Here is a 23090-nt window from a genome sequence, read left to right as displayed (position 1 = left end):
TGATTACAGAGAATTGAATTGGATAGAAATGAACAACTTAACAATAGTAAAGGACTTCATTACGATTGCGGACCAAAAAAGTATTATTCATCGCGATCAGTATTGTTAGAAATATGGTAAAATCAGCTATTATTTCATTGCACTAAACTTACGAAATATCGCAAATCGTATTACCTAAATTTCTCTCGAAATCGAGAGTGTTTTCTGAACAATTATGACTTATGATAAAGTACTCCAGGCAGTGAATAGAATTTGAATAAACAATTCGCTAACGTATGATGTAACGCAGTGTCTACATTAGACAATCTCTTTTGAATTATTGTCGTCTGGTGACAATTAGCCCGATATGCTTAAACCGTTTAGTTAACGGTTATTTTATGTGAGGTGGAAACCTCAAAACCACATGATAACGGCAATCCCGCATGTTGACTGTGCTTTGATACAATTGGCAAAACTCAATATTTGTGGTAAAAAGCTACTACTAGCAAGGTTTCTTATCGCTCACATATCTTTACTGGCAAAGCTAATAGAACTCAAGTGCAATAGGCGAACAGTTCTGCCAACAGCTTTTCAGTGTCAAATAAAAATTTTAAGGCTACTATGGCTCTAACTTCCCCACCTGTTACTAAACTGAAGAAAAATAATTTATGCCAGTAACTGTAATTAAACTTCCAAATGTTTAATTTACCACAGATTCGAATGTCTCCACAATAATCAGTACAGATGCAGGTTCAAGTGTTGTGTGATTAATGAGAAATTCGATCTATTGCAGATCTAAATAGAGTTCAAAAATTAAAATTATTAAAAGCATTACACACCTGAGCTTGTTGAATTTCATCCCTTGGTTTTTCACGTGGTGGGGATTCTGTTTCTTGAGCAAGACGCTCAAAACTACCATATAAGTCTTGAAGACGACCTTTCACAGATCCAAGGCCTTTTGTCCTTCTTTCAACGCACTCCGTGTTTTCAGAGGTTTCCCCTGGATCCTGATCCCCATCTTCTTCCACAGAATAAACCGTCTCTAAAATTTCTGGCCTTCTAAGGTAACCATTGACTCGTCTCATTGACAAGTACTTACTGGATGGTTCAACTGCATCGGATACTGATCGAATAACTGTCACGTCAGTTATATTCGATCGAAATCTAAAAAACAAACAAATATTATTGATAACTAAATTTTAAGTTTTTTTTAATTAATGTTTTGATTCTCTGGTTTGAAAGAAGAAATTAGGCGTTTAGTTTAAAAAGAAATTAATAAAAACGATGAAATAGTCGATCACTCCGAGTCAGGATCCTGACTCGGAGTGATCGACTATTTCATCGTTTTTATTAATTTACCGACCGAGTGGTAACATCATTACTATATATTATTTAAAAAGGTATGTTTAGAAAACTGACCTAGGTGTTGAAAAGTCATCAGTCGTTTCTTCTAAAACAACAGCACTATCGCTGTCTCCTAAACTGTCTAAACGGTCTAGAGCATCACATGGTGGAGAATCTCTGATGTCAGTAGTTCTTTCAGATAATCTACTCTGCAATTGCCGAATGACTCTTTGCTGCTTCAAAATAATCGCTTCCCTTTGCGCCAAATTTGCTTCAATTTCTTTCTGCTTTCGACAAAGACGTGACTCGAACAGAAGAAGTTGAGAGGAAATATATCGCAATAAGTCCCCTTTTTCTCTCCTTAATCGGGCCACCTTCTCCTCCTGAAATGAAAAGCTACATTTATAAATGTTCTTAATAGTCGTCTAAGTAATTAAGGCTCCGGATCTTGAAAGGGCACTTTCAGCATTGATTTCTAAATTCCCTTTTAAGATTCGGAGATGTTTTGATCGGATATTATTCGGATTGCAGCTGACTATTACCGAAATCTTTGCATACAGGTTTTGGAATGTTCCATACTTGTTTCGGATTAAATCTTTTAACTGCATTAAATTCGGATTATTGACGACTGATTTCGTATTCTTTACATATATTGATTTAGGATTATTCTGTCTTTATTTTAGATAAATTTTTTAACGGACATAATTTCGGATTGTTTCGAAATAATTACGAACTTTATTCATAGACATTCAAGATTAGTCCAGACTGATTTAGGATTCATAATTTCTCTCGGATTGATGTTAGACTAACGCGGATCATTTTCGTCCATTTTTCGTATAATTATCGGACTAATCCACACTAATATGTCTGGATTTAATTCGGATTAGTCTGAAATTTTTACCAGGGATATAATGTGATTCGGGTCATCGGGTGACCGACTATTTTCGGATTCTTAGCATACATATTTCGGATTGTTTCGTATTTGTTTTGGAATAGGATTTTACCACACTAATTCCAAATAAATAAGTATATGAATTACTGTTAATACTCACTTGCAATTTTAAAGACTTTCGCCAATGAAATGTCTGGTATGCTTGCGCTGATGCTTGCTCCTTCTGCCTTGCCTTAAGAGCAGCTATAACCGTTCTTGCCTCTTCAAGGGATGTGATTTCAACATCAGTCGTGACGGGAGAACAGCTTTCCACTGACGAATCATCAAAACTAAAAACAAAAATACACTAAATTAGAATTAAAACGAAAGACTTTTATTACTTAGCCCTCTGCTTGCTCAGAAAAAAAACGACAATTCGATAGGGGAATTGCATTTAAAAACATTTAAGTATCTAGCGTTTTTAAAATAAGTCAAAAATGACAGAAGGTTAAAAATTATCATATTCTTTTTATCAAATCGAAAATATTTAATTTTTCACGTTCGTTAATGATATGGTTTATTTATTTATGGTAAATTTTTGCTCGAATCCTAAATTACCTTCGATGCAAACAATAGATAAATAATTAATTGATTTACATTGCTAGAGGTTTAGTATGTTTTACATATAAATAGAATCCTCGTACTGTGTATACAGCTTTCGTGTATTAATATCACAATAATTCCCGAGGCTAGGCCATTTCTCGACCTTGCCAAGTAAGATTCCTTAAATGCGAAGACGTTCTTTTTTTTTTACTTATTTCTCTCTCCCTAAATGACAACTTTTTTTCTTCTATTTTATTGCTCTTATTTTTCAATCCTACAGTACATTTCTATACATATATCAAGCGAAACTTGACCGGAAGACAACTTGGAGAAAATGGTTTTCCATATAGAAACTTTCCTTCGTCATTATGTATTCTACGAACGTTCATTTCATCCATTCTGGAAATTGGTTCAAACAACAAAATACTTTCCCAAACAGAGAACAAGATAAATTTTTATTCAAAACTTTAATTAAGTTATCGTTATATTCTTATTATCGCAACATCTTTAATTAAAAAGCACGTTTTATTTCTTGAAAAAATCCGTAAAGCTCTGTGAAGAAAACTTTTATTTTAGTTTGTAATGTTCACCTTAACTGAAATTTTCAGCGCAATTGTTAGAAGAACTCGATTAGAATCTTGATTGAAATTTTCGAGGATCCTAAAAAATTTTTAGTGGAATTTTCCCTCGGGATTCTTTTGCTTTTTCTTGATATTCTTAACAAAAATCTGTATTTCAGATAATAATTTACGTTTAAAGATAATAATTCAATGTTAAATAAAAACGAAATGAATTATCAGAATTTTGACGTCAAAGGGAAAATAAATATAAAGAAATAAAATGACGTAATTGATATTCAAATTTTTACAGTAAATAATAATTTATAATAAATAATAATGTCAAGAATAATTTTTTTAAAGAACTAAGTCAATATGTTAACGTGTAAATATTGACAATCTATTGTAATAATGTATTGTAATATTCAAAGTTAAAATAATAAGCAAACTCAATGACGAGGTTACATTACCTGTCCGAGTAAGTTTTTGTTTATTAACTTACAATGTACACGTTATTCACGTGTCCAATTGTAGGAGGAAAGCATTCACGTCGTTATGCTGAATATGAATTCTATCCACACAATATACTATATCGAACAAATATGTCACGAGTAGATAATATATATATATATATAAAGAGGAAAACCCCCTTCCTCCCCATCCAGTGTAGGAGTAGAAAGTTGCTATTGTATCGAGATCTGGTTATTTATATAAATGGGTATACAGCACTGTTGCTTTAAAAGACAGTAATGATAATGCCGTAAATATTTTTTGTTCTATAATCAAATTTGCAGAAATTAAAATGTAAACAAAGGTTGAATAGCATGTTCTGTTCTTCATTGACAGAGTGTTTAGAACTATGATTTGACGAGTGTTTTTCTTTATAAAAATTGGTTCAATTCATATACGAGACATCATAATCAGATAAATGATAATACAATTTATTAATGAATTTATCACTCGGTCGAGAATTATATAGGTGAAAAAATTCATTCTTTCCCTTAAAAATACCCCTAACGAAGATTACTACTAGATCTACACTATAAAAAAAAGGTTCTAAATTAGAGCTGATTTCGGTATTAAAATAGAACCAAATTACGATTTAGTACCAAAATTGGTACTAAATTAGTACCTTTCCTTTTACAGTGTAAATTGATTATTAAATTAATTACTAAATGCTATTATTTTACAGATTTATGCATATTTTGTAAATGTTTATTAAATGCCCTGCTAGATGGTTTGAAAATTAAAAGCGATGATCAACAATCCCTAGAAAAGTACCCTTAATACCCAGCTGAAAAAGTTCTATAGAATTTCACTAAAATTATTCTATAGAATCATTCTATATGAATTCTAGTGAATATTCAATAGAATTTAACTAGAACGATTCTATAAAATTTCTACATAAATTCTACTAAATTTTAAGAATTTTTAATTAGAATATAAATTTCGTGAAAATTTTTTTTCAACTTTATATTATTGTGTAATTAAATTTTACATTTGATTACACAATAATATAAAGTTGAAAAAAAAATTTTCACGAAATTTATATTCTAATTAAAAATTCTTAAAATTTAGTAGAATTTATGTAGAAATTTTATAGAATCGTTCTAGTGAAATTCTATTGAATATTCACTAGAATTCATATAGAATGATTCTATAGAATAATTCTAGTGAAATTCTATAGAACTTTTTTTTCATAACTATAAAACATGAAGATAACGATCACTCCGAGTCTTCGACTCGGAGTGATCGATTTCTTCATGTTTTATAATAATTAAAGATGGAAAATTGATAAAATCATTATTTTATATTATTATAAGAATATTGTACTTCTTCAAAATTATTTTCATCATTTCAATTTAATTATTATTTTTAATAATTTTTCACTATAATTTAAAAAAAAATTTTTATAAAGTTTCTTTAAATGAATTAATTTTTGAAAAAGTTCTTCGAAAATTGTCAAAATCAATTTATTTACAACATTATATTTTACAAATTTCAATTATTCGTAAATTCTTTAATTCAATGCATATTAGAAAATAAAAACTTCAAATAATATAAAAGAAAATTCAGTTAAACTTTTTTAAAAAAATTAATTTCAAAATCCAATTATTTCTAAAAATTTACGCTATATTGCTTTTAATATTCAATTATTATCTAAAATTTTAACTGAGATTCATTTTCAAATCATTTTTTATTAGAAAATTCTACTAGAATATTTAATTATTTAAATACAAAAATAAATAATTTATTGAATTTTTCTTAAAATGCAATTCTCACAAAGATTTTTATCATTATATTTTTAAATAATTGAATTTTTTCGACGATTTTTAATAAATTTTTTAAGAATAATTACATTTTCCGAGAAATTTGATTAAAATTGTATTAAAAATAATTAAAATTCTACAATTAATTTTAATATTTATGAAAATAATTGAAAACCTATAGAGTTTTATTATTTATGCAAATAATTGAATTCTTGTAAAAAATGTTATTATTTATGAAAATAATTTGTTTGCGTAGAATTTTATTAAGCTTCTTTTTAAATAATTGAATTCTTTTGCAAAATTTGATTAAATTTACTTATTTGAGTAAATTTGAATTTATCTAAATATTTCTTAAAAAATTATATTTTTTAAACAAATTTTATCAACAAATTTTTAAAAATAATTGAATTTGTTCGAAGAATTTGAATAAAATTTATAAGAATAATTGCATATTTTGAGGAATTTATTTAAAATTGTATTAAAAATAATTGAAATTCAGCCACGAATTTCATTATCTATGAAAAAAATTGAATTCCTATTAGAAGAATTTTATTTCTTATGAACATAATTGAATCCTTGAAAAGAATTGTAATATTTATGAAAAATAATTCAATTCTCTCCAAGAATTTTATTAAAATTTTATTATTTAAATAATTGAATTCAAGGTAACAAAATTTTATTATTTCTGAAAATAATTGAATTCCTAAGAAGAATTTTACTATTTTTTAACATAATTAAATTTTTGCGAAGGATTATATTTCTCTTGAAAACAATTGAATTTCTGCAATTATTTGTAACTTCTCCAAAATAAAATTTTTTTTTAGTGTAAACTAAAATTTTTCTATATAAATCCATTATTTTTAAGAATTTTTAAAAAAGTTTTTTGAGAATTTTCAAATTCATTTGTTTTTAACTGAAATTCATTTTTACATAAATTATTATTAGAAAATTCTACTAGAATTCAATTATTTAAATACAAAAAAATAATTTATTGAATATTTGAATGTTTCTTAAAATTTGTATTCTCATAAAGAATTTTATCATCAAACTTTTAAATAATTGAATTTGGTTGACGAATTTTAATAAAATTTTTAATAACAATTACATTTATCGAGGAATTCGATTAAAATTTTATAAAAAATAATTGAAATTCTGCGATGAGTTTTATTATTTATGAAAATAATTGAATTTTTAAAAAGAATTTTATTATTTAGAAAAATAATTGAATTCCTGTAATAATTTTATTTTTTATAAAAATAATTGAATTCCTGTAATAATTTTATTTTTTTAAAAAATAATTGAATTATATTGCGAAGAAACTTATAGAAAATTTTTAAATAATTGAATTTTTGTAAAATTTTTATTATTTTATAAAAATAATTAATTATTTGTGTAGAATGTTATTAAAAATTTTTTAAATAATTGAATTCTTTTGGAAAATTTTATTAAAATAATAGATATATTGAAAATCATTAAATTTTTGAAAATAATTGAAATTTTGCAAAGAATTTTATTAAAAGTTTTTAAAATAATTGAATTTCGGAAAAGAAATTTATTACTTATAAAGATTATTGAAATTTTGACAAGAATTTAAAAAATTTTTAAATATAATTGATACCCAGTAAACGAAAACTAATTGAAATGAATTAAAAAGAATTCACAAAGAGCTTTCGTGAATCCCGCTTTGTGACAAATACGAATTGGAGCCATGATGCAATTTTCCTGAATTCGTGAAACTGTATTGAACTTCCGAACCTTCTATCCGTACCAATTCACTGGACAAGTTTTGAGCCTTTAATTTTTTTCAATTCGTTAGCACGAATTCAATGCATTCCTTGGCCATTTCTTTCGAATGCGAATTCGTTTGGACAAATTGGTACATATTGAATTAAATTCAATTGAATATACAAAGAGCTTGAGTGAATCCCGCTTTGTGACAAATACGAATTGGAGCCTACCAAAAATGTTAATTCGTTTCAATTCATTTGAATTAGTTTTTTTTTACTGGGTAGAGTTGTGCAAAAAGCTCGATCGAGTATTTCAAGCTTTTCGTTTTTCTAGCAGAGCTGAGCAGAATCAATCCGAACTTGAACCAAATTCCATCCGACACGTGCAGTATTAAACCTAAAATAATTTTGAGCACTTGAATTTTTCGAGCACTCAAATATTTTTGAGTAACTAAAACTCGAGCCTGGCTCGAGTATCGAGCCCGGCTCGAGCTCGACCATGCTATTCGAGCTTTTTGCACACCTCTAATAATTGAATTTCTGACAAGAATTTTATTACTTTTGAAAATAATTGAATTTCTGCAATAATTTGTAATTTCTCTAAAATTTTCCAAATTATATCGTACAATTTACGAACTTTTCGTCCTTTTTTAATCAAATTACGGACTTTACGGGCCTTTACGGTATTTACGGATCTAGTTCGAGCCCTGTAGTAACCATACACTAATATAATGTTAAAAAAATTTTTTCACGAAATTTATATTCTTTCGAATTAAAAATCCATAAAATTTAGTAGAACTAATGTAGAAATTTTATAGAATCGTTCTAGTGAAATTCTATAGAATATTTACTAGAATTCATATAGAATGATTCTATAGAACTTTTTCAGCTGGGTATCAAATAATCACCCCTTAATGTCACAATTTCTTCTAAATTATTAAAAAACCATTTTGAATTTTGACTTCAAGTTTGAATTCAGAGACCCAAAAACTCCCGAGTAACAAGTTACAGGTAAATATCTTATGTTTTTTTAATTCTTTCGTCCGCCATAGGAGAAAATGTATCTTGACACTTTTATTATTTATTATTATTTTATTTGTTTATTATTTTTTTCTATTTTTGTTTCTCTTTTATTAGCTGTGGGAAGAGTTTGACCAGAGCTGGGAATTTGAATATTTGAGTAATGTGCATTAGTTTCAAAGTTATGATGGACTTTAATGCGTTTGTGGTATACAGCGTATGTACCACTATGGGCATTAAAGCCTAAAGGAATAAGGGAGTCGCTCATTAAAAATCAGAAGTCACAATAGAAAATAACGAATCCAGTATAATATTCAAAAAAGTTGTTGAATATAGAATAAAAAAGCAAATGTAAAAAAATGTTAAAAGTACCGAGAAATGTACTTGTAACAAGTCGTTTTGAATACACGTGTGAATAGACGAATGTTATACATTATCAATATTAAATTTATTTAATCTATAAAAACAAAAGTAAATTTACAATATAAACATAAGATGACAATGACAAGAAAGAAAATGAGGACTCTAATAACATCAGAATATTTTTTTATATCCCACGGACATCCTAGGGATATAGGGATATCATAGAATATCCATTGCTGTTAGGGAAAAAATCACACAAAAAATGGATTATAAAAAATATGATTATACGGAATATTATAAAATAAATGTTACGGTGATCTTACTGTGATGTCAAAAATATTTGTACACGTCGTAAGGTCTAATTTTACTTTAGCACTCTGAATTCAAAGATCATTAATAATTTCATAAATATTTAAGAAGATCGAGATGACGCCTACGCGGTTGTGGTCTAGTGACCTTAACCTACTTACACATGGTACTTGAACTAACGCTAAAGTATATTAGGCTTACGGACCAACATTGTCATTACACTATACTTAAACGTTCTTCAAAAGACTGCACATACGAGAAGATTACACATTCCTTAAGTTATTAATATTCAAACAGTAAAATCCAGAACCAAAGATTAAAAACATATACTTTAAGAAAATCCAAAAAAAAACCTTTACATCTATTATTATTGATGACTTTTTTACAAATAATAACTTTTAAAAATTTATTTATATAATTTGCTAGCTACAATTTAAAAACTAGTGACATTGTCTCTTAAGTCGCAGTTACTGTTTTGTAAACATACATAGGAATCAGCTAAAACTACAATGTCACCTATACAGCAGTCCTTCTACTTTTCAACGAGGAAAATTAGTGAAGCCCAACCCTTCTGGCTTTAAAATCTATTGAACACCCCGACCGAAGCCCTACTTTAAGCAAAACAAACTGGGACAACAATTTCTGAACATGCAGTAAAAATAAATCTTATTTTAAACAGAAAAGAAATCTTAAATTAAGATATAACATTTTTAAAGCAGTCAATGATGAATTTATGCAATGGATTTTAATAAATTTTTACCTGTAAGCAGATAGTGTTGAATTTAAGACTGATCTTAAATTAAGATTTTCCTTTTAAAAAAAAGGTTTTGCTTACTCCTGTAAACTTTTGGCGCGAAAGCTTGCAAAAATAGCTTACAATAAACTATTAGCATAAGCTTACAATATGCTTTACGGTGCGGCATTTCAAAAGCTTGTGGCAAGCTTTTTGTTAGCTTACGACAGGATTACGTTCTACCATTCGTAATTTATACTATTTGCCAAGAAATTTAACTGCTATAAATATTCATCTCTTAGATTAAATTCTCTTATACTCGTTTCTTCCACTATTTTTTTTTTTTTGATGCTCGTAGATGTATAATATTTAAAGTGTCTTTGTGTGCACACTGCCAACTTTAAAATTAATATTTACGACTCAATAATCCCGTTTCCAGAACGCAAAGGCGATATGCTAGAATAATAGTATGATACAATTATACGAATTATTTAGAAACTATCGGTTCAAAATCGCATTCATTTTGTGACATCACTATAAGAGATAACTACATTCACTAGTCAATATTAATAATCGACTATTCAATAAAAAATTTAGAAAAGGCCCGCAGTGGAAAAAATTCCATAGAATTTTACTAGAAAAATTCTATTCTAATTCTATTCTATTCTAAATAACTTTTAGTGAATATTGTATGTAGAATTTATTTCAGGCCTTGAATCGACTTTAAGGTGCAAAAAAAGTTGCTTTAGTCGATTGAAGATTCAAAAAAGTTAGAAAAAAATCGTTTATTTTATTCAGCATTGTTAAAAAAATTTCATTTTATGCATTTCCTTGGCCTTCCGATCATTTCTAAATTCAGTTATTCAAAAATTAATACCTAGTTTTGCTATATAAATAATTTAAATAATCATTTCCTAATTTCTTTACTGGAAATTTAAATAATTTTAAAAATTTCAATCTTAAACATTCTGAAAGTTAAAAAAAAAATTTTAAAAAAATGAAAACTGTGAAATTTTTCTAAAATTAATTTATTTACAAGAACTTTTAACTAACCTTCTTTTCTGAATCCATTATTTTTAATAAGTTTCAGCAAGTTTTTCGAAAAATCAATTATTTTTAAATAAAAAGTTAAATAAATAATTTAAATAAAAGTTAAATAAACAAAAGTTCAAATTTTTAAATAAGTGCAACTGCAAAACCTCATGATTTCTCTTTAAAGTTATAAAGGTGAATTATTAAAAATATGTAACCAAAAATATTTAATATTTAATCAGTTTTTAAGGGAATTTGAATGATAATAGATTTTTTAATTACGTTTAATTAAAAGATTTCCAAGCAATTGAAATTTAATAAAATATTTTGACAATAATTTAATTTTTTAAAACTTTTTGAAAACATTAAAAATAATGAAGTTTTTAAAGAATTTTAATTGCAAATATGAACAAAAAATTTTAATTTACCTAATTATTTTTTGTAGATATTTTGAATTTTCGGAAATATGTTTTTGTTCTGTTATCGTGACGTATTTTTAATAACAACAATCAAAGTAATTATAATTACAATAATAATTGTTTAGATTAATATTTCAACAAATTGAATTATAGTTTAACAAGTTGTAATTGAATTGTAAATTTTTCAACAAATTAAATTGTATAATTTAACAAATTGTAATTTTTCAACAAATTAAATTGAATAGTTTAACAAATTGTATAATTTTCAACAAATTAAATTGTAAACAAGTAGCACGTCAACATTGAACAAATATTGTAAAATAGAACAGGATCTCTAGACGATTTAATGAGTACAGAAAGATGACTCAAACAGATGGTCCCACAACAATGGTTTTCAAAAAATACATGGCTTGACATATTTAAGAATAATTAAAGTACTTGGACTTTAAAAAATTATGATATAAAAAATTCTAAGATTTATTTTTTTGAAATAATTTCCTAATATTCCTTATATTTTAAAACCAATTTCCATTTTTGATTTTTTCATCACAATTTCTAAGAATTCAATTATTTTAAAAGTTTACGATTAAAATTTTTCAAAATTTGATTTACAAAAAATTTGTAATGAAATAACATTTAAAAAGGATAAAATATTTTCAATAAAATTTCACAAAAAATCAATGATTTAATAAAATTTTAATTATATATTTCGAAAATTTAATTATCTTATGGAAAAATTCTTAAAAAATAAATTTTGAAATATTTGTCCAGATAAGTTATTTTTACACTATAAAAATCAAAGAAAATTGTCAATTTATACCAAAAAAGAAATATTTTGTTGCAATATTTGGAAGAATAGCTGAAAAAGTCAAAAATTTTTTTTAAATAACTGCAATAATCGAAAAAAGTAAAAAAAAACCAAAATATCAAAAACCTGGAAATACTAAAAACTATCTTTAATTTATTTTTAACTATTTAACACCCGAGCGAAGCATAGAAGAAGTATAAACCAATTAGACACCATTCCCTGGGTTTCGGGGTCGCTGGTTAAGAATTTGAACTCAAATTAACAATTTGACAGTTGACAACTGTCAAAGAAACTGTCAAGTTTTATAAAAGTAATGTTGTTTATATAAAAGTGTTCAAAAAAAGGTTTTTACAGTTTCTGATTTTGAATTTGGTGTCCAATTTACAATTTGACAGTTGACAGCTGTCAAACCAACTGTCAACTTTTATAAATGTGATTTATTTTTGATAAAAATGACTCTAGAAAGGTTTTTGGGGTCAGTGATTACGAATTTGAACTCAAATTGACAATTCGACAGTTGACATCTGTCAAAGCAACTGTCAACTTGTATAAAAGTAATTTTGTTTGTATAAAAGTGTTCAAAAAAGGGTTTTTATAGTTTCTGATTTCGAATTTAGTGTCCAATTTACAATTTGAAAGTTGACAGCTGTCAAACCAACTGTCAACTTTTATAAATGTGATTTATTTTTGATAAAACTGTCCATAAAAGGAGTTTCAGGTTCGCTGATTACGAATTTAGTGTTATAAACGAAATTTGGCAGTTGACAGCTGTGAAAGAAACTGTCAACTTTTATAAAATTAATTTTGTTTCTATAAAAGTGTTCAAAAAAGGGTTTTTGGGGTCACTGATTACGAATTTAGTGTTATAAACACAATTTGACTGTTGACAGCTGTCAAACCAACTGTCAACTTTAATGAGGATTTATTTTTGATAAAATTGTCCATAAAAGGGTTTTTGGGGTCACTGATTACGAATTTATTGTTATAAACACAATTTGACAGTTGACAGCTGTCAAAGAAAATGTCAACTTTTATAAAAGTAATTTATTTTTTATTAAAAGTGACCGTGAAAGGGATTTTGGGATCTCTGATTACAAATCTAGTGTCAGAATCACAATTTGACAGTTGATAGCTGTCAATTGTCAAATTGTCTTCATGACACTAAATCCATAATCAGCATCCAAAAAAAGCCTTTCACGGTAATTGTAATCAAAAACAAAATCACTTCTTATAAAAGTGGACAGTCATTTTGACTGCTGTCAACTGTCAAATTGTGTTTGTAACACTAAATTCGTAATCAGCGACCCCGAAAATCCTTTTATGGACACTTTTATGAAACATAAATTCTTATAAAAGTTGACAGTTGGTTTGACTAAAAGGGTTTTTATAGTTGCTGATTTCGAATGTGGTGTCCAATTGTCAATTTGACAGTTGAGAGCTGTCAAGCCAACTGTCAACTTTTATAAGAAGTGATTTCGTTTATGCAAAAGTATTCATAAAAAGGTTTCTACAGTTGCTGATTTTGAATTTCATGTCCAATTGACAATTTGACAGTTGTCAAACCGTCTGTCAATTTTACTTTTGATTAAAATTGCTGTAAAAAGCTTTTAAGGGTCATTCAGCGCGCGGCTGAGTGCCTTTCTTAAATACAAATCGCTTTAATAAAAAATAAATCACTTTATGACAGTTGACAGTTACTTTGACAGCTGTCAACTGTTAAATTGTTAATTTGAGTTTAAATTCGTATTCTGCGACTCAAAAAACCCTTTTGGGTCATTTTTTAAAAAATAAATCACTTTTACAAGTGTTGACAATTTTTTTGACAGTTGTCAATTGTCAAATTGTCAATTTGAGTTCATATTCGTAATCAGCGACCCCGAAAACCCTTTTAGAGTCATTTTTATCAAAAATAAATCACTTTTATACAAGTTGATAGTTGGTTTGACAGTCAAAACAAACTTTATTTAGAACAACGAAAAATAAAATTTCTACAACAAAATAAAGTATTTGATTCGAACACATAATTTTCTTCTGAGTGTGAAATAGAAATTCTAAGATGTTAGAAACTGGGGTAAGTATATATTTCATGCATCAAGATGACCGTGAATTTTTGGATCGATACATTTTCTTGAAGGGTCAACTGCTCACGTATATAAAAGCAACAAGTTGCAATATAGTGACTTTTTTTATCCAATATACATTTTTTCGAAGGTTCAATGATCGAATAAAATCAACAGTTTGCAGTCTTAAGAACATAAATATTAAAAAAAAAATAAAGCATGAAAATAACGATCACTTAAATAAAACAATATTTTCATTGCAAGTATGCGATCGCATTCTTTTTTGTCACCATCAAAAGAAGAAGGGTAAGTAAGTAAGAGAAGTTGTTCAAAGTACTCATTAATAAGGAATTAACTATTTATAGGAATTTCTTTTTGAAGAACCATCCTTGTTGTCGTCAAACCAGTTCCTCAATTGGTTCCGGGACAACTTCCTTTTATTCGCTTGCTAAAAGCTCGCTTCATTTGTTCGTTGTCCTCGTAATGAGAAAATCTTCTATTCATTATGTTCTCATTTTGTAGTGATAAGATATTCGTTTGATTGTAAAGTTAATCCACGCATTTATTTATTCGAAAAAAGGGAGAGTAATATGAATAATAATTAAATACGTAATTAATTAATTCTAATTCTTATTTTATGCTCATTCTCAGGTATAGTTATTTTTAAGATGACTACAGAATTCATTCAACGTTTAGTCTTCAAATTTTTCTTATTTATCTTCAGAAATCTTTAGTGAAAAAAATTTCTTCAGATTTTGGTTATAATTTTTTCCAAAGTATGATGAATTAAATTAAATTTCACAAACAATTTTCAATGTTTTGAATTTTAAAATTAATCCACTGAAAATTACTAAATTCTTGCAAAGTTTTTATCCGAAAATTAAAATTTGTATTGAAAATTATTTGATTCTCTCAAAAAATATTATTATTTATCAGGGTTGCCACAGGTCAGGGAAATCAGTGAATTCAGACAGGGAAAAGTCAAGGAATTTTATTAAAAGTACTGAAAAAAATTAAATTTGTAGAATTCATAACAAAACTCTGAATTTTTGTGTCTTTTTTCTTTGCCTCATGAACTATGAAACTACCACGAATTGTGATAACAAAATTTTTTTCATATTCTAACAAGAACGAATTTTTTAATATTATTTAATTATTACTTCCTCATAGAGGAAGTATTGTAATACCGAAATTTTTCGAGTTCGATTTTTTGACATATCTTTATGTTATTTGACCTCAGGAGTTCAAAAATGACATTTTTAAAAAATGTCATTCCGTATGTGTGTGTGTGTGTGTGTAAACATCACATTTTCATAAATATCTCGAAATCATGAAGAGCTTTTGGGTTGATTTTTTTTTAAATTGTAGATCTCACCTGCGGACATAAAGTGAGAGTACTTTCTGATATATTAATAAAGTTGAACTAAATTTTTTTTCGATTTTTAATTTTGCAAAAAAACGTTTTTTGCCCATACCCAATGGGAAATGCCAGTGTAGTGCCGATGTTCACCACTGGTTTAGTACTCAGACGATTGTTCGGCGTATTATAGCCGAGCCTCGACAATTAGTGCTGGCGCAGTACAGAATTTTTGTTTCGCCAAAGCTTGGACAAGCCACGGCGGCAAGTGCTGGCTGAGTATAGAAAAATTGTTCACAACGCTCTTTGCCAACATTGCTTTTTTGACATAAACTTGAAAAAAATTATAAAAAAAGTTTATGAATGTTTATAAATATAAATTTATTCAAAAAATTAATATTTTACTTTTTGGTTGTTCATTTTTTATTCTTATTAAATTTAATAATAACAATTTAACACAATTGTCTAATTTTGTAAATAATAAATTATTTAAACAAATTAAAATTATAAACAAAATTTAAACTTTAATCTCAATAATAATTTGGTTCCTATTAAAATACTATTATACTTCTTATTATTAAAAATTTAGTTTAATTTGTTTTATTTTAATATATTATTTCTAACGTATCCCTATTTTATCTCATCTTTGACTCAATAATTTTATGTATGAATGATACTGAGATATTAATACTTTACTGTACACATGTGTCGTTAGCATAGTGGTTAGAGCGTTAGTCTGTTAGTCCGTAGGTTGTAGGTTCGATTCCCCTCGTCAGCAGTTTTGTTTATTTTCATAGGTTTGCGATATTTCTAGATTCCAATCGTTAGGTACTAAAATATGAAAATCTAATGCACACTTACTGTAATTGTTTATTATTTAATTTTTAAATGTTATAAACAATTTTTTTCTACTTCATTTACTATATTTATTGTTAGTCTCCATCTTTAATACAATATCTTTAAGAAGAGAAATATTTTATGAATAATAACTAATTAATAATATTATTTACCATTTTGTTGTTAAATTATTTATAATTATGAATTTACGACTAATTAATAACAATACGGCATTCATTGCGGCAATATTCTCAGCCAGCACTGGTCCAGTGCTGCGCCAGCGCTGTCTGGCAGCACTGACAGACAGTACTTCGGCAGCGCCAGACGGCGTTATCATCCCAGTGCCATGCCAGTGCTGGCTCTCAGCCTTGCCGCCAGTGCTGCCAGTGCTGGCGCAGTACTACGCCAGTTGTAAATTTCCCATTGGGTAACTTTAAAAAAATGTTAGGACACCTATAAATGTTTTTCCATAATTTTGTAGAGTTTTCTTAGACGCATCTTTTGAGCCCTAATTGAACATTTTTCGTCCATATTAACCGGAGATATTAAACTTTTAAAAATTAAAAATTTTGGAAAATAAGACTTTTTTGAAAATTTTGTTGAAAAATGTAGAAGTAATCGTAAAATTATCGTTACCGACTTGTAGAGCATTAAAAAACGCTTCGATTGACCTATTTTTGAACCTAATTCGATAATAAATTTCGAAATTATTGGTATTTTAAAAACCAAAAATTGTGGAAATGACATTTTCTCAACTTTTTTGTTTGAAAATTTTTGTTTAACTATTAAACTATTATAACTATATTGTAGAGTATTTAAAAATACATTGATTGACCCAAGATTCAATCACTTTTACCATATTTATAAAAAGTTATTCATATATTTTCCTATTATTATTATTATCTCTATGTGGAAGTAAAGTGTTCATGAAATGAGCACCAAAATTATTAAAAAAATATACAACTTGGCAGCGGTTTTTCAAAAGTTTTAATGCAATTATCTTGATAAATAACAAAATTCTTTACAAAAATTCAATTATTTTTAGGAATTTAAAAAAAATTCTTTACCAAATTCAATTATTTTCATAAATAACAATATTCATCACAAGAATTCAATTCTTTTCAAAGGTAATAAAATTCTTCGAAGAAATTCAATTATTTTTAAAAATTTGAACTAATATCTCGTCAAGAATTTAATTATCTTTATGAATAGCAAAATTTTTCGCCAAAAATTCAATTATTTTCAAAAAATGTAAATAAAATTCTTTGCAAAATTTCAATTATTTTCAAAAGTTTTTCGCAATTCAATTATTTTCAATATTTACTATTTTCAAAAAATTTATCAAATAATTTAATTATTGAAAAAAATTGTTAATACAAAATTCTATGTAAACATTCAATTATTATTTTCATAAATGATAAAATTTCATTTTAGAAATTCAATTTTCATTTTAGAAATTCAATTATTTTCATTGCAGACTTTTCCAATATTTTTCATACAATTTTAAATAAATTCAAATTTAAGAAACATTACATTATTCAATAAAATAATAAAATTAGTTGCAATAATTCAATTATTTTCAAAAATAACTTTTCATTCGACGCGAGAAATTAATTATTTTTCAAAATTTTTAAGTAATTCTGCAAAAGAATTCAATTATCTTGATAAACAACAAAGAATTCCCCATAAAATCCAATTATTTTAAGGAATTTTAATAAAATTCTTTTTAAAAATTCAATTATTTCGATAAATATCAAAATTCATCATAAAAAATTCAATTCTTTTGAAAATTAATAAAATACTTTCCAAAAATTAAATTATTTTCAAATTTTTTAAAAAATTTATTTCTTTTTTTATAAATAGATAGCGAAAATCTTCAATTTTGAAAAGGTTTCGAATTCAAATTTTTGAAAATTAGAATTTTTCGTACTTTTAACTGACAATTCTGAGAAGGAATTAATTTTATTTTATTATTAATTCACTGTGTTAACTAGGTTAAAGACTCGGAGTGATCGATTTCTTCATGTTTTTATAATAATATTCTTATAAGTTATTGAATTTCAAATGATTTGAATTTAAAATTTTTTTAAATTTCAAAAAATCTTCAAGTTTTTACGATATTTTTTCAAATTCTTCAAATATCGCAGACTGCTGTGTTTTTTTCAAAATCCACTCGTAAAAATACACCAAAAACCACAATTCGCAATTGTCAATTTTTAAAATTAAAAAATTTAATGCCAGTGACCACTTTATTCAAAATTCTTCATTTTTCGAAAAAAATTGCATTTTAATCAATCTGAATCCGGTTTGCTGTATTTTTCTCAATATTTACTAGTAAAAATACTCCTTAAATCACAATTCGTAATTGCCAATTTCTAAAATTGAACTGGTGACCACTTCCTTTGAAATTTTTCATTTTTCGAGAAATATTATGTTTCAATCAATTTGAATTGGATTTGCTATGTTTTTCTTTTAATTTGACTATGAATAAAATTTTACTTCAAATCAAAACCAAGTCAACGATTTGTCAAAGAAAGTGAAAGTGAATCTAAGTTTAAGGTTAACTATGGTCAAAGTGAGTGTAAGTCACAGTCTAAGTCATATTCAAAGTCTTAGTCACAGTCTTATCCAAATATAAATTCAAAGCCATAGTGAAAGCCTAATACTAATACTAAGACTAAGATTTGGACTTAGACTTAGACTATGACTAAGAGTTGGACTCTGACTAAGACTAAGATTGAGACTAAGACTTAGACTTTGACTAGAACTAAGACTCAGACTTGGCCTGAGACTAAGACTAAGACTTGGATTCGGACTTAGAGTAGAACTTGGACTAAGGCTAAGATTTGGACTCAGACTTGGACTAAGACCTAGACTTTAACCAAGACTTAGACTGAGACTTGGACGTTGACTAAGACTAAGCTTTAGACTAAGACTAAGCTTTGGACTCAGACTTGGACTAAAACTAAGCCTAAGACTCAGACTTGGTCTGAGACTAAGACTTCGACTAAGACTTGGATTCAGACTTAGACTAAGGTTTGGATTCAGACTTAAAGTAGAACTTGGACTAAGACTAAGATTTGGACTCAGGCTTGTACTAAGACTTAGACTTGGAAGTTAGCTAAGACGAACCCGAGTAAAAAAATAGTACGGCCTATGTATTTACTACGTAGTGTTTGTGTAGGATTAAAATAGGCCTTCTATGTAGGCCAAGTTATGTACATTCTATGTAGAGTGTACGTAGATTTTCCTATGAAGGCCTATAAGATGTAGTATCTATGTAGGATATACGTAGGCCTTTCTATAGTCAATTGATGTAGGACTCACAATGTAGTGTCGACATAGGTTTTGTGTAGACATATCTATGTAGGCCTGCAGTTTCTGAATCTAGGTAGGATCTACATCGACATTTCTATGTCTAACAGATATAGGTCGCCCAACGTAGTATTGAGGTGATATTTGGGTAGGTCTTTCTATGTAGGCCTATAATTGTTGTATTTATGTAGGATCTACATCGGTATTCTTATGTCTGACAGATATAGGCCACCCAACGTAGTATTGACGTAAGTTTTTGGTAGGACTTTCTATGTAGGCCCATAACATGAAATTTATGTAGGATCTACATTAGAATTTGTACATAGGAAAGATATAGGCTACCCAACGTAGTATTGAGGTAAGTTATTGGTAGGTCTTTCTATGTAGGCCCATAACATGAAATTTATGTAGGATCTACATTAGAATTTGTACATAGGAAAGATATAGGCTACCCAACGTAGTATTGAGGTAAGTTATTGGTAGGTCTTTCTATGTAGGTCCATATACATGAAATTTATGTAGGATCTACATTAGTATTTGTACATAGGAAAGATATAGGCCATCTAACGTAATGGCGAGGTAAGTTTCGAATAGGCTTTTCTATGTAGGCATTTAATTTTTAAATCTAGGTAGGATCTTCATCTGCATTCATATGTAGGAAATATACAGGACAGTCGACGTAATATCGAGATAAGTTATGAGCATGCCTTTCTATATAGGTCTACAGATGTAATGTTTATATAGGATATACAAAGACAATTTAATGAAAATAATGATTGAAAATAAAATAAAACAAGCTATTTGTCTGTTAATGAAAAATATTTTTATCTTACATTTTATTACAAAATTTTGACTGTCAAAAAGTTAGAAATTTTTTTATAACTAGATCAGCAGTTTTATTCTAAAAATTTCAATTTATTTAAAAATAACTGTTAGTTTTTATAAAATAATTATTTATCAAAAACCATTCTTTCTTAGAAATGTAATATAAGATCGTATAAGTTTTTCTTTTAAACTGTTTATATATTGAGACGACAGGATGGCGGACGGCTATCAAATTTTGTAAACCATTTTTGAACAAAGACTATTGCAGAAGTATTAGGCTTATGTGAGTCAGTTTTCTCTGGTTCTGTGATTTCCATTTTAGTCTTAATCGATCAGGCAAAGAGTAAAGATTACATGCATCTTCCAAGTGCGTATTTAATAAAAGCAGAAGTTAAAATATAATATTGTTTCTTATTTTATTTTATACCCGTAATCCTGAATAATAACAATTATATTGTAAACAATTAAAAAATTACATTTGTTAATTTTATTGTAAATGGTAAATATTTCTTCTCTAAACGCAAAATATTTAAAGTATTTTCTTATTTTCAAGTGTTTGTCACATCTGGTTTGTTTTGGTTGACCATCTCTAAAGGTTCCTCATTGTAAGAGGGTCTTTTTATAGCTTTTCTACTTCTCTTTTTTTCTTATAGATTTATTTAGACAAAAACTTAGAAATTTTTCAGATAGAAATATACAGGGCAAATGTTCAGGAACTTCGAATATTTTCTGTAAAATCTTTTTCCGAAGGTCTTTCGAGCGTCAGTTGCTCTTTAGCATTCGTCACAAAGAGTCTAAAACCGTGTGTGACAATATTATTTTGAAGTTAATATTTTTTTGTGAAGTGAATTTTTTTCGCATTAAAATGGATATGTGAAAAGTGAATTGTAAAGTGAATAGTAAAGTGAATTATTTAAGTGTTCTTGTGTGATAAAAAGTTTTAAAGGACTGATATATATTTTAATTATATTTTGTGGAAATTATTAATTTCTTTTATTCAATAAATTAAGAAAATTTATGTGTATGAAATAATTATAATTGAATTGAATATAATAACTACTTATTTAATTTATAATTACAATTGTAAAGGAATAGTAAACTGAATAACTGAAACTGAATAAATCTAAATATACTTATATAATTGAATATCATGTCTTAATTTTATTCCGTAGTTTGTTTGTTTATTAGAACTACATTAATTAAATTCCCACATGTAATGTGAAAACCAAAACTAGATTAAATATAAATCCCTAATTCATTTCCTTTTAATTTAAATTGTGTAATTTTTACCAAGTGATAAATTCATAAGAATATAATTTCCTACTTTTTGCAAAGAAAACATTGCAGTTTAGAATTTTTTGTCAACAATTACTATCTAATAAAATTATAGAATTTCAAATTTATTTATATATATCTTGTGTGATTATAAATCTATGTAGAAAGTACTTATAAGCACTACATAGATCTTATAACAATTGGCCTACATAGACTACATTCAAAATTTCTATTTACATTCTACATAGTCAGGCCTATGTAAATATTACAGAAAAATACTACGTAGATTCTATATAGCGTGGCCTACGTAGAACATATGCACTTCTGCTACGTGGGCTCTACATATTCTGCCATACATAGAGTAGATGTAACCAAACGTTTGTAGATCCTACAAAATGTGGCCTATGTACGACCTACAGTAATACTGATATGTAGGTTCTAGCTTGTTGGCCTACGTAAAACGTAAAGCATAACTCCTATATAAGTCCTATCACCTTCGTTTTACGTAAAATGTATGTAGCCGACCGTTACATTTGTATGTAGAATATACATAGGTTGGCCTATATGCAACTTACAGTACAACTTCTGCATAGGTCCTACAACGTTGATTTTACGTACAGTTTACATAGCCAAGCGTTACATTCGTATGTCTTCAGTATGTCAGTTTTGAGTCAAAAGCCTATGTCGCCAGATAGGCCACTTCAGGTACAATCTATGTACAGGCGACTTTAAATTTTATTCGGGAAGCTTTCGACTAAGACTAAGATTTGGACTAAAACTAAGCCTTAGACTAAGACTCTGACTTGGCCGGGTTAGTGGGTTTTAGTGGGTCGGGCTGGTAGTAGGTCGCCAGTTTGTTAAATTTATTATAACATTTATTTATTTTTCTTTTTTTTATATTTCTTTTTGTTTTTTTTATCATACCAACCCCACATAACCTTGGAGTGCGGAATCCAAGGTATCTGTAGGCAGATTTCCCAAAAGTCCCTAAGCAAAAAAAAAAAAAAGCCTTAGACTAAGACTCTGACTTGGCCTGAGACTAAGACTTGAACTCAGACTAGGAGTAGGACATAGACTAAGCCTTAGACTAAGACTTAGATTTGGACTAAGCTTTAAACTCAGACTTGGACCAAGACTCAGACTAAGACTTGTACTAATACTTAGACATAGACGTTGACATAGACATTGACTTAGTGTAAGACTAAGATTTGGACTCAGACTTTGACTTTGGATAAGGCTAATATTTGGACTCAAACTTAGACTAAGACTTAGATCTAGACTTTGGCTAAGATTTTCACTTAGACTCGCTTTGACTTTCTTTGACAATTCGTTGTCTTGGTTTTGATTTGAAGTCAAATTTCATTCATAAAGTATTCAAATTACAGT

General features: G+C 27.5%; 1 protein-coding gene across 1 annotated transcript in view; it reads right to left on the bottom strand.

Moving 5' to 3' along the window:
• The window catches only part of LOC122503336, a 98324-nt gene that overhangs the window by 4958 nt on the left and 70276 nt on the right, over positions 1-23090 (bottom strand). The window contains exons 2-4 of the mRNA XM_043613838.1: positions 2376-2544; positions 1399-1706; positions 819-1143 (exon numbers count right to left, since the gene is read on the bottom strand). Of these exons, the coding sequence (XP_043469773.1) occupies positions 819-1143; positions 1399-1706; positions 2376-2544 (802 nt within the window). The remainder of the gene's footprint in view (positions 1-818; positions 1144-1398; positions 1707-2375; positions 2545-23090) is intronic.

The sequence above is a fragment of the Leptopilina heterotoma genome, unplaced genomic scaffold (assembly GCF_015476425.1).
Source record: "Leptopilina heterotoma isolate Lh14 unplaced genomic scaffold, ASM1547642v1 Lhet_26, whole genome shotgun sequence".
Lineage (NCBI taxonomy): Eukaryota > Metazoa > Arthropoda > Insecta > Hymenoptera > Figitidae > Leptopilina > Leptopilina heterotoma.
This window is presented reverse-complemented; position numbering and strand designations above follow the sequence as displayed.